Here is a 14,310-nt window from a genome sequence, read left to right on the forward strand (position 1 = left end):
GCCGACAAAATCTTCACCAAAACGAGAGCACTTCAGGATCACCATTTTACGAATCTCAAAGGCAATTATGAAAGACAGAAAAAACACTCATGGCTTAGGAAACAAAGAAATATCCTAGACAGAGGAACACCTGAAAACAAATACACAACATAACGCCAGGAAAAAAAATATACTCAAATCCAAGACCAAAGCCATAGACGTCAGTACCTACACACCTAGATAGATCGATAGTTTAATTTTGTTTGTGTCGCATGTTGTTACTAATGGGATGATGGGGTATTGAATAAATGGTAATTTACATGCACAAAGCAAGGCGGACAGCCCGCCACCTTTTATCTCTCCTACTTCCTTCCAATTTCCTCCAACTTTATCCTACCCTATCCCCCCTTCTTTCTCTCTTTTAACTATCCAAACATGAAAGCCGAGCCAAACCACCATAAAAAACACTACCATACCACCACCACCAACAACAACTTAAAAATCACCACCTTACCACCACCACCAACAACAACAACATCACCACCACCAACATAAAAATCACCACCTTACCACCACCACCAACAACAACAACAACATCACCACCACCTTAAAAATCACCACCGTAACCACCATCACCTTAAAAATCACCACCTTACCACCACCAACAACAACAACATCACAACCACCTTAAAAATCACCACCGTAACCACCATCACCTTAAAAATCACCACCTTACCACCACCACCAACAACAACATCACAACCACCTTAAAAATCACCACCGTAACCACCATCACCTTAAAAATCACCACCTTACCACCACCACCACCAACAGCAACAACAACATCACCACCACCTTAAAAATCACCACCGTAACCACCATCACCTTAAAAATCACCACCTTACCACCACCAACAACAACATCATCATCACCATCACCTTAAAAATCACCACCTTACCACCACCACCAACAACAACAACAACATCATCACCATCACCTTAAAAATCACCACCTTACCACCACCACCAACAACAACAACAACATCACCATCACCTTAAAAATCACCACCTTACCACCACCAACAACAACAACACCAACAACAACAACAACATCACCACCATTACCCTAAAAATCACCACCTTACCACCACCACCACCACCACCAACAACAACAACATCACCATCACCTTAAAAATCACCACCTTACCACCACCACCACCAACAACAACAACAACATCACCATCACCTTAAAAAGAACCACCTTACCACCACCACCAACAACAACAACATCACCACCACCTTCAAAATCACCACCTTACCACCAACAATAACAACAACAACATCACCATCACCTTAAAAATCACCACCTTACCACCACCACCAACAATAACAACAACAACATCACCATCACCTTAAAAATCACCACCTTACCACCACCACCAACAACAACAACAAGAACATCACCACCACCTTAAAAATCACCACCTTACCACCACCACCAACAAAAACAACATCACCATCACCTTAAAAATCACCACCTTACCACCACCACCTTAAAAATCATATCTTACCACCACCACCAACAACAACAACAATACCTTAAAAATCACCACCTTACCACGACCACCACCACCTTAAAAATCACCACCACCACCACCACCACCACTCACCTCCATTGTCAACAGCCAGCGGGTCGGCACCAAGGCTGAGCAGCTTCTTTACCGTCGTCTTGTGGTTATTAGTGGCAGCCCGCATCAGTGGTGTTTGGCCGTCAGTGCCGCTGCCCTCCACGCTGAGCCCCGCCCCCAGCAGGCAGGGCAGGAGGTGGGTGTGGCCATGGTCGGCAGCAAGCTGTACCAGGCACCCCGACCCACCACTGATAGTTGGCATGGTCACCTTGGGGTCTCCTCCCCTGGCGAGGACGTCCCTGACCCTGACCTCGTCTCCTGCCTCTACGGCGGTGATGAGCTCCTGTGTGTGTGTGTGTGTGTGTGTGTGTGTGTGTGTGTGTGTGTGTGTGTGTCGGGGAGACAAACACACACCACCGTTAATATTCACCGTCCAAAACACATTAAATGTATCAATAATTACTGACGACGAACACGACAACTTCCCTCACGAGAAGCTTCAGAGGGGAAAGAATTATTGTAATAGTTTACGGAATATTACTGGTAATAATTGTAATGATAATAATAATAATAATAATAATAATAATAATGATAATAATGATAATGATAATGATAATGATAATAATGATAATGATAATAATACTTATAATAATAATAATAATAATAATAATAATAATAATAATAATGATAATAATAATAATAATAATAATAATAATAATAATAATAATGATAATAATAATAATGATAATAATAATAATAATAATAATAATAATGATAATAATAATAATAATAATAATAATAATAATAATAATAATAATAATAATAATAATAATAATAATAATAATGATAATAATAATGATAATAATAATAATAATTATGATAATAATAATAATAATAATAATAATAATAATAATAATAATAATAATAATAATAATAATAATAATGATTATAATAATAATAATAATGATCTAATAAGAGTAATATTGGTCATTAACAATCCCAAAGGTAATGAGCCTTTTATCAGCGGCAGTAACAGCATCAATAGTGGCGGGGATAACAGTGACAATGTCAGTGCCAGTGGCACTGCTGCTGCCACTTCTGCTGTAGTCGGGCTCGGTCCATCCGTCCACTCGCGAGTGTGGGCGTGGCACACGCGCATTGCTGCCTCGTGATGGAGGGAAAAGAAACTGTGGCGATAAATATTCATTCCTTATTTGCAAGGATATGTTTGAATGTTTACGTATACAAAAAACATCACACCCTGGCATATAAATCCCAAACATGCCGATGTGCCTCGCTACTATGCCGTACAGCACACGATGGAAATAGCCAAGCCTCACATTAGTAATGTTTCTTGCTGCGTCAAGTATTAGCCACGTGATTTACATGCAAGGAATTATTAAAGAACATTTTTCTTACACTTAAAGAACCTGGTGTATTTTTCTGTATCTTGAATGAAATAAAGATTATTATTTTAAGCCTGTTGTTAGCTCGCGTATGATCTGCCTTCGCTGTCTGACACAAGCTTGTCTTTCGTGTGCCTGTATGGTGTGTTATCCATGCAGATCGGCGTGTTTGGGATGTAGATAAGGACGTGTCATGGTTTCTTTGTACATAAAAACATTCATATATATTACTGACGAAAGTTTGACCATTAATCGCACGTGGCCAACGATATCGGACATGACAATTCTCACCCAATCATGAGCCACAATGCGCAGGTGCCACACCCATGGAGATTGACGCTGTGGTGGACAGATAACATGAAACAAAGTATAGAATGACTACAGACTGGAGGCGGCAGAACGCTTAACACTAGACCTTGCTATCATTTCCGATTGGGGTAAAAGGAACCTTGTGTCCCTTAATGCCTGAAAAACCCAATTTCTCCACCTATCAACTCGACACAATCTTCCAAACACCTATTCCTTATTCTTCGACAACACTCAGCTGTCACCTTCCTCAACACTAAATATCCTCGGCCTATCCTTAGATCAAATTCTCAACTGGAAACTTTACATCCCTTCTATTACTAAATCAGCTTCATCGAGGTTGGGCGTTCTGTATCGTCTCCGCCAGTTCTTCTCCCCCGCACAGATGCTTCCAATATTGGGGACTTTTCCGCCCTCGTATGGAGTATGGATCTCACGTGTTTGTGTGTGTGTGTTTGAGTGTGTGTGTTGGGGGGGGGAGGGGGGGGGGGCACTCACACAGCTCTTCTGGACGACAGAGTGGAGTATATGGCTCTTCGTCTCATCAACTTTCCTCCTCTTACTGACAGCATTCTACCTCTTAAATTTCGCCGCCAAACTGCATCTCTTTCTATCTTCTATCGATATTTTCATGCTGAATGCTCTTCTGAAATTGCTAACTGCATGCTTCACCCCCTCCCGCGGCCCCGCAGCACACGACTTTCTACTCATGCTCATCCCTATACTGTCCAAACCCCTTATGCAAGAGTTAACCAGCATCTCCATTCTTTCATCCCCTTCAGTGGTAAACTCTGGAACATTCTTCCTTCGTCTGTATTTCCACCTGCCTATGACTTGACCTCTTTCAAGAAGATTGTATCAAGACACCTCTCCACCCGCCAGTTCTTTTCCCCCGCACAGTTCCTATCCATATACAGGGGCCTTGTCCGTCCTCGTATGGAGTATGCATCTCACGTGTCGGGGGCTACACACATAGACTACACCTCTTTTGTGCAGAGTAGAGTCAAGAGGCTCTTCGTCTCATCAAGTCTTCTACCTCTTAAATTCCACCGCCGTGTTGCCCCCTCGCGGCCCCACACCACATGACTCAAGCTCATTCCAATACTGTCCAAATCCCTTATGGAGGAGTTAACCAGCATCTTCACTCTTTCATCCCACAAGCGGGTAAACTCTGGAACAATCTTCCTTCATCTGTATTTCCTTCTGCCTACGACTTGAACTCCTTCAAGAGGAGAGTACCAGGACACCTCGCCAACCGAAACTGACCTCTCTTCTGACCACTTCTTTTCACTTTTTATAGGAGCAGTGATCTACGTTTTTTTTTATATTATTGTTATCGTTTTCCCCTGAGTTGTTTTCTTTACTTAAAACATATATATATATATATATATATATATATATATATATATATATATATATATATATATATATATATATATATATATATATATATATATATATAAAGTGTGGAGTGGTTGGTGAGGCTGTTCAACGTGTGTTTCAGAGAGGGGGCCGTCCCCTTGGAGCGGAAGAGTGAATGTGTAGTGCCACTGTACAAAGGTAAAGGTGATAAGTATGAGTGTGGTAGTTTTAGGGGTATCAGTTTGTTGAGCGTGGATGGCAAAGTGTATGGGAGAGTATTGATTGATAGGGACCGATGCGGGACAGATTGTTTGGCTGGTGAGGAGCAGTCTGGGGTTAGGAGCGGCAGAGGGTACATGGATCAGGTGTTTGAACATAAGAACATAAGAACATAAGAACATGGGGAGACAGCAAGAGGCCTAATTGCCTAAACAGGGCAGCTCCAGATTCTGCCCCGCCACCTCCCCCACTACCACCTGTCATCCTCGGCCATGTAGCTATCCAGTCTACTTTTAAAACAAGCTATCGTCCCTGCACTCACTATATGATTGCCGAGTCTATTCCATTCCCCCACCACCCTATTACTAAACCAATGCTTGCCTGTTTCCCTCCTAAATATATACTTTTCTAATTTAAATCCATTACTGCGTGTTCTATCCTGCTGGCTAACTTTCAGTACTTTACTTATATCGCCTTTGTTGTAACCCCCCATTTGATAAAGAATTCATCAGATCTCCCCACACTCTTCGTTTTGTCGGTGAATGTAAGTTGAGATGTTTCAGCCTATGTCTTGATACAGGAGGTTCCTCAGCCCCTGAATCATCTTGGTAGTCCTCCTCTGAACTGATTCCAGCAAGTTGATGTCATTCTGTAGTGTAGGCTTAAAATTGGACACCATAATCTAGGTGTTATTCTTAACGCTAAATGAGTCTGATTGACCTCTGCACTTTTGTTGGTTGTTTGTCTGAAGTGGCCATGAGACTAATACACCTATTAGCCCGGCTTCCTCGCACTAGTCAGAGCTCATTAACACTCTTCCCTTTCACACCCTGAAACTGGTAGCGTAATGGGTTACATTCACCGCGTGATGGACGACGTTTTCAGTCACCGCCGAGCACCGAGTGGCCGACTACCCATGCTGTCCTGAAGACCACCCATAACCCGGACTCTAGAAACCGTCAAGCAGATCCGATAAACACTCGCCTGCGCCAGAACGGCCTGGGCCGACCATCATACTGCCCCCTGGAAGCCGACCTTGGGCCAGGCCCCACCAGGAAGATGCCTACCGGCGCAACAGGCAACGACGTAAAAAAAAAAAAAAAAAAAAAAAAAAAGGGTTGCGTGTTCCTACACTTAGCACGCTACACTTGGTGATGCTAAAATTCATCTGCCATTTATCTGACCAAGCTTACAGTTTGTTGAGATCCTCCTGCAGTGCTCTAGCATCCTCCCTTGTCCTAACTGTGTCTCCTGTTTTAGTGTCATCCGCAAATTTAACTATGTCACAAGTTATCTCATTGTCTATATCATTGATGTAGGTAATAAATATAAGCGGGCCTAAAACTGAACATTTGGGAGCCCCACTGGTAACATTACCCCATTCGGATTTTTTACCGTTAATGGTAACCCTCTGTTTCCTGTCGCAAATCCACGCCCTAGTCCAATCATAAACCTTCGCTCCTATTCCATGAGCCCTGACTTTATTTAACAGTCTCTGTTGAGGTACCTTATCGAAGACCTTACTAAAATCAAGATAAACTACATCGTAACTCTCATCATTGTCAGTTGCCTCGTATACTCTATTGTAAAAGGATAAAAGATTAGTGAGGCACGACTTTCCTAAACCCATGCTGTGAGTCGTGAATTAAATTATGTCTGTCAATATGGTCCCTAATACTATCTACTATTATTGACTCAAGCATTTTACCTATAACTGACGTCAAATTGATCGGCCTATAGTTTTGAATTGAAGATTTGTCTCCTTTCTTAAATATTGGAATAACGTGTGCCTGCCTCCATGAAACAGGCACCACCCCTGTGTCTATCGACTTCCTAAAAACTTCTGTTAGCTGCCCACTGATTTCAGTTTTACATTCTTTTAATACCCTGGGAAAAATTTCATCTGGCCCTGGCGCCTTAGTAACTTTGAGTTTATCTATCTGTCTAATCACGACCTCCTTACTTACGTTGATGACGGTTAATCTTTCCACCTCTTCTCCCCTGTAGATCTGTTCTCCTTGAGGTATGTCGTCTAATCCTTCTTCGGTATATACAATTAAGAAATATCTGTTTAACGCCTCGCTCATTTCCTCATCTGTATCTAGCAGTGATTCTCCTGACTTAAGCGGCCCTATCTTATCCCTAACCTTGGTCTTATAAAGTTGAAAGAAACCCTTTGGATTGATCTTTGCCTCCCTGGCAATTCTAATCTCATAATTACGTTTTGCTATACGCGTGTTCTTCTTTACTGTTTAGATAAATCGTTGTAACTGTCCTGTAGGTTAGTTTCCCCCTCTCTTGATTCTAGCATATAGTCCTTTTTTCCTTCCTATTTCAGTTTTTAGCCTGTCTATCATCCATCGCGGGTAATTACCTGTTGACCTGACTTCCCTGTGAGGTATAAACTGTTGCTGCCCTAGTTTAATCTCCATGACCAGACTATTGTACTCACCCTCCAAGCTACTGACCTGACGAGTGACCTCACCAGATATTAACGCCCCTCCCTGCTCAGGGTCCTGGCCTACTTCTGATCTCACTCTCCTAATCCTTTGCAGCTGCTTACTTTCTTGACGCCACTATCCTTGTTAAGGTTGGGCGGTCTGTAAAGTACTCCTATGACAAGCTTCTCCTTCCGACAAGCGGTGAGGCCTTTATGGACCTGGAGAAAGCCTATGATAGAGTTGATAGGGAGGCATTATGGAGTGTAATGCGGATGTATGGAATAGGAGGTAGGTTATTGTCTGCCGTGAAAAGTTTTTATAGGAAGAGTAGGGCATGTGTGAGAATTGGTAAAGGTGAGAGGGATTGGTTCGAGGTGAATGTGGGGTTGCGGCAAGGCTGTGTGATGTCACTGTGGCTGTTTAACGTGTACATGGATGGAGTAGTGAGGGAAATGAATGCAAGAGTGCAAGGTGAGGGCTTGGCACTGGTGCGTGAAAATGAAAGGGAATGGAAGATAAGCCAGTTGTTATTTGCGGATGACACTGTCCTTGTGGCAGAGTGTGAGGAGGGCCTACAAAATCTGGTGACAGAGTTTGGCAGAGTGTGTGAAAGAAGAAAGTTGAGAGTGTATGCGGGAAAAAGCAAGGTTATGAGATGTGTAAGGGATGCTGATGGTGGCAGAATGAATGTGAGGCTGAATGGGGAGCTGCTGGAGGAAGGTGAGAGATTCAAGTATCTGGGGTCGCATGTAGTAGTAAATGGGAGTGTGGATGTGGAGGTTGGAAACAGAGTGAAAGAAGCAAGTAAATATATGGGTGGAATGAAGAGTGTATTGAGCAACAGAGCCTTAGGAATGAATGCAAAGAGAGGGCTGTATGAGGGAGTAGTTGTGCCCACAGCTCTGTATGGGACCGAAACGTGGAATGTGAGACAGGACGAGAAGAAGATGTTGGATGTGTTTGAGATGAGGTGCCTGAGGAGTATGGAAGGTGTAACGAGAATGGACAGAGTGAGAAATGAGGACGTGAGGTAGAGAACGGAAGTGGTGAGAAAGCTGTTTGAAAAGGTGGATCAGGGGGTGCTGAGTTGGTATGGGCACATGGTAAAAATGGGTGAGGAACGTTTGACGAAAAGAGTGTGGAAGGCTGAAGTGAATAGGGTGAGAATGAGACGAAGGCCTAGAAGAGCGCTGGGTGTGCAAGGTCTGTCAGTAGAGCAAGGAGGACCCTTCCCATGTCCTCACTAACCGTTTCCCTATTGTCTCACCAACACCGGAGAGTAGTTCAGCATGCTCTCTAAAGGCAGATCCTCTTTCTATCCACACCACACTACATTCACACAACATACACACCTTTTCACAAGATTCAAGTCTCAAAATGGCGTACCTTCATCCTGCCTCGGAGTCTCCTCCTGGGGGGGGGAGGCACAAATTCCCCCAGGGAGGACTCCCCTTCTGGCTGCCGACCTGAGAAGTGTCTCGATAACTCATCGAACCTCTTTCTTATCAATTTCTGCAACATTCGCGGTCTTAATTCTAATTTTCATTCTGTGGAACACCATCTCTCCTTCTCTAAGCCTCATCTTCTCTTCCTCACCGAAACAGATTTCTGAGGCTACTGACAGCAATCTCTACTCTGTTCAGTTCTACTATTGTCGGGACCCAGAAGACCATAACTGCACAGTTAATTAATAGTGACCCCAATCACAGGCAAATACCGGAGGAAGATGTGGATACAAGAATTGTAAATATGATATGAGAGGGAAGGAAAGTAATTAGTCAGATATACAAGTCGTAAACATCTGATAAGCACTAACACTACTAAGAGAGGTTACGGAAAATACTCAGACCCACATACAGGAAACAGATACCCAGTAGGCTTGGTCAGAAGGTGTGGATAACCATTATTTTATTGCCATGTAGAGCAAAGGTAGAAACCACTGCGTGTGGTATAATTTGGTGCTTCCGTGAAATTGTAGTAGATTATACTATAGGAATGTGTTATTAGGACTTGTGAGGGGAGTACTTAATTATTGTGATGTAAGCAGAGAGAAACAAACCACTGCTTGTGGATTAACGAGTGTTATTATTATTGGCAACAACTGAGCACATATTGTAGTATTATGTTTAAGACATGTCGTTTGTCATAAGTTGTATCCATCGTTGAATATGCCAGAGTGTTATGATCGTCTGAGCATAGAATATTGCGTAAGGCAGTTACTTTCATTAATTTTAAATAAATGTATATTTTCTTTTCCCCTTGTTTATCCCCGAACACCAGTTTCCAATAACAACTTAGGCCGGATTACGCTACCAGGGATACGAGACGGTGAGATCATTTATGGAGTAATTAATGAGTGATAAAACAGCTGTTTTAATACAAGTTGATGCAAATAAAATAAAATGTAAGAATTAAATACAAGAAAAGAAGGATCCAAAACTATCTCTATCCTAAATTTTAATCCAAAGCTGGATGTTGCGCCTTCGTACGCATCGACATCACTTGTTCTCGTGCAAACGACCTTGACTCTGCAGAATTTTCCACCATCTGGCTAAGACTTCATTGTCATTCTATTACTTAATACATCTGTGCTGTTTATCTCTCACCTATCTCTACTAACTATGTAAAATTCTTTGACTACTTCAACTCTAGAGTGGAGCACATCTTGACCCAATCTCCCTTCGTTAAAATCTCCATTTTGGGAGATTTCAATGTTAACCACCATCTTTGGCTTTCATCCTCTTTCACTGACCAGCCTGGTGAACAAGCCTACAACTTTGCTCTCCACAATGACCTAGAGCAGTTGGCTCAGCACCCTACTCGTATTCCCGACCGTCTTGGAGACAGGCCCAACATACTAGACCTCTTCCTTACCGCTAATCTTTCTGCTTTCTCAGTCAAACTGATCTCTCCGTTGGGCTCCTCCGATCACAGCCTTATTTCTATATCCTGTCCTATCGCTCCTGTACATCCTCTGGACCCACCGAAGAGGCGATGCTTATGGCATTTTGCTTGAGCTCGGTGGGACGACCTGATAATGTACTTTTCCGATTTCCCGTGGAATGATTATTGCTTCCAGTATAGAGAACCCTCTGTGTGTGCCCAGCGCATCACAGAGGTGATTGTCTCTGGAATGGAGGCATACATTCCTCGTTCTTTCTCTATTCCTCATGCTAAAAAGCCTTGGTTTAATCACGCTTGTTCTCGTACTGTCAAAGATAGAGCGGCAGCTCACAAAAGGTAACATAGACCTCGAACTCCCGCTAACCATAATCTTTACATTTCTGCCCGGAATCGTGCCAAAGCTATTCTCCAACTTACCAAAAACTCCTTCATTGATAGAAAATGCCAAAACCTTGCTTTCTCTAACTCTTCCCGGGACTTTTTGGCACATAGCTAAAAACATCTCCTCCAACTTCACTTCTTAATCTTTCCCTCCTCTCCTTAGTCCTAACGGCAGCACCGCCGTCTAATGTATCTCTGAGGCTGAACTCTTCTCCTAAACTTTTTTCTATAAGCTCCACTCTGGACGATTCTGGGCAAATTCCTCCTACTCATCCTCGTTCTCTCTCCTTTATGCCTGTTATTAAGATTCTTAAGAACGATGTTTTCTATGCCCTCTCTGGCCTGAACTCTCATAAGGCTTATGGACCTGATGGAGTGCCCTCTATTGTCCTTAAAAACTGTGCCTCCGTGCTGACACCCTGCCTGGTCTAACTCTTTCACCTCTGCCTGTCAACATCTATCTTTCCTTCCTGCTGGAAGTAGGCCTTCATACAGCCTGTGCCTAAGAAGGGTGACCGTGCCAATCCCTCAAACTACCGTCCTATAGCTTTACTTTCATGTATATCTAAAGCTTTTGAATCAATCCTTACCCGGAAGATTCAAAAGCACCTTTCCACTTCTGGCCTTCTATCTGCTCGCCAGTATGGGTTCCGCAAGGGACATTCTACTGGTGATCTCCTTGGCTTCCTAACTGACCCTTGGTCATCCTCTCTTAGCCGTTTCGGTGAAACCTTTGATATTGCGCTGGACATATCAAAAGCATTTGATAGGGTCTGGCACAAATCTTTTCTTTCCAAACTACCCTCCGACGGTTTCTATCCATCTCTCTGTACATTTATCTCCAGTTTCCTTTCTGACCGTTCTATTTCTGCTGTTCTAGATGGTCACTGTTCTTCCCCTAAGCCAATTAACAGTGGTATCCCGCAGGGTTCTGTCCTATCTCCCACTCTCTTTCTATCCATTTACAGCGGCCTTATTCGCCCTTGTATGGAGTATGCATCTCACGTGTGGAGGGTCCCACTCACACAGCTCTCTTGGACAGAGTGGAGTGGAGTTAACCAGCATCTTCACTCTTTCATCCCTCACGCTGGTAAACTCTGGAACAATCTTCCTTCATCTGTATTTCCTCATGCCTACGACTTGAACTCATTCAAGAGGAGGGTATCAGGACACCTCTCCTCCCGAAATTGACCTATCTCTCGGCACTCCTCTAACTCTTTTTAGGAGCAGTGAGTAGCGGGCTTTTTCTTCACACTTTTTTTACTTTTTTTACGCCCTTGAACTGACTCCTCTGCTGTAAAAAAAAAATATATAGAAAGTACCTCAACTTCTCTAATTCTTCCAAAGACTTCTGGCAACTAGCGAAAAATATCTCCTCCAATTTCAGTTTTTCATCATTCGCTCCTCTCCGTAATCCTGACGGCAGCACGGCCGCATGAATCCACAGAAGGCTTATTGACCTGATAGTGTCTCCTTTTGCCTTCAAACATTGTGCTACTGTGCGCCATGACGGGCTGGGGCCGAGTACCATTAAGGCCCCTCAAGCAAGCCTACCGGAGCAATAGGCGGAGACGTAAAATAGATAAATAAATAAATACATACATACATACATACATACATACATACATACACACACACACACACACACACACACACACACACATATATATATATATATATATATATATATATATATATATATATATATATATATATATATATATATATATATATATATATATATATATATATATATATATATATACACACACACACACACACACACACACACACACACACACACACACACACACACACACATCCACATGCTATCATATCTTGCTTACTGTCTTATGTCTCTTAAATTATGTCTGAATGATGTTTTTTTTTTCGATGTTTATCGATCGTGTCATGGTGACTGCTCTTCTGAACACATCCCCACCCTCCTGCGGCAACGCTTCACTCGACCTCCTACCCAACCTCGTCCCTGCTACTTAAATCCCTTATGCAGGAGTTACCCAGCATGTTCATACTTTCATCCTTCACACTTACCCCGTACACACGAAGGTACTTCATTAACTTTAACCAAGTGGACGACTTTAACTCTAAGTGGAGTAGTTTGCATGTGAGTTGACCATCCGTCTCTTTCCTGACACGACAGAAGTGTTTAGGCCTATATCTATCCCTACTTGGGGATTATCTAAGTCTGATGAGAAATACATTCATAAAGAGGTAGAATCATTGCTTAGGCCTTAGCCCGTGAACGTCGGCAGACCCTTTTCTGCGCTTTCACGAGTCGTGGCTGTGGTACGGTGGACCCTAAAAAAGGCTCACCATTAAACCCATAACTCGAGCTAATTGTAGGAGGTTGTGGCATAGAGCAACCCACCATACATGCCCTGGGTCATAGTGGTGGGTGAGTGAGCTTGAGATGGGCATTTTTGTCAAAGGTGGTGCTGTAAGATCATGGCAGACTGAATTATCTATCCACACAGTAATCACTTGTCAAATTCTCTAAAGTAGACAACAAGCGACTCTCGGCTAGATGTCACGCGTCACAAGAATGTTTATTTTGTAACAAACACCACCCAAAAAGATTGGAGTTTGAGTAAAAGTAGATATTTTTCATAGCTTTATGATTATGAGAGGAGTACGTTCCATGCTCTTTTCTTAGTGTCAAAATACAGTGCAATGTTGCCGTTTCTCGGCCACTTCTCGGCTCTCCTATAGCCGAGGCCCACGGGTTAAGGAAGGTGTGATAGAAAAGAGTCAGTCCCCTTGGAGGGCGCAATTACTATTTAGTAACCGAAGACGACCGACACACGAGTAGCATGGAAGTTGATTACTCACAGACTATTAACCGCTCCACTCAACTAGACGCTTATCAATCCCTGTATTAACGGCTTGGTGAATTCCTTGGCTAAGTACAAAGTGTCCAGTAAACTTGGCTTAAAATGCTTACTGCCAAGCCCCCTCAGAGACGGTGAGAAGGTGTACGCTGCTTCTGAGGCTGACGGAGCACGAGGATCCCGTTTGGATAGTAGCCGCGTTCCAACGTGCAACTAACGCTATTTTTTTCAGATATCGACCTTCAAGCCACCCTTGCGTACTTAATATAATCGATTATATTCACCTTTTTCTCTGAAACTCTACCTCTCTCAGAAAGACTCCAACCTGCTGTGGAAAGAGAGGCTACTGCTATCATCGAGGCTGTACGCAAATGGAGACTTTCTCACCGGGAGGAGGTTTGCTATAACAACTGACCAGCCAGCAGTGTCTTTGATGTTTAAGTTGAATCACTCTTCATAGATAAGGAACGACAAAATAATGCGATGGCGCCTGGAGCTCTCCGGACGCCAGTATGATATTCAGCCTCGCCCCGGTAATGGTAATGTTCCCTGTGACACATTGCCCCCAGCTTGTACCACTTCTCTTTCCCGCCCTGCTCCTCTCGATGAGGGTCCTGCCTCACTCTGCCATCCTGGTGTTACTTGATTTTGACATTTTATGAGGTCCAAAAATTTACCTTGTTCTCTGGATGATGTAAAAAGTTTTTTTTTTTTTTTTAAATACACTATTTGCTCTGAGCTGAAACGTAGATATTTCAGGATTCCAGTAGCTAAACTCATCCAGTCCATGCAACCCTTTGAAAGTATGTCCGGAGATTTTATTGGACCTAAAGCTT

At 43.0% G+C, this 14,310-nt stretch overlaps 1 protein-coding gene across 1 annotated transcript in view; it reads right to left on the minus strand.

The window, feature by feature from the left end:
- LOC126989725 (ankyrin-1-like) overlaps positions 1-14,310 on the minus strand; it is a gene marked incomplete at its 5' end in the record, with an annotated part of 45,683 nt that overhangs the window by 10,735 nt on the left and 20,638 nt on the right. The window contains one exon of the mRNA XM_050848337.1: positions 1,649-1,949. Within this exon, the coding sequence (XP_050704294.1) occupies positions 1,649-1,949 (301 nt within the window). The remainder of the gene's footprint in view (positions 1-1,648; positions 1,950-14,310) is intronic.

The sequence above is a fragment of the Eriocheir sinensis genome, unplaced genomic scaffold (genome assembly GCF_024679095.1).
Source record: "Eriocheir sinensis breed Jianghai 21 unplaced genomic scaffold, ASM2467909v1 Scaffold1273, whole genome shotgun sequence".
In the NCBI taxonomy this organism is placed as follows: domain Eukaryota; kingdom Metazoa; phylum Arthropoda; class Malacostraca; order Decapoda; family Varunidae; genus Eriocheir; species Eriocheir sinensis.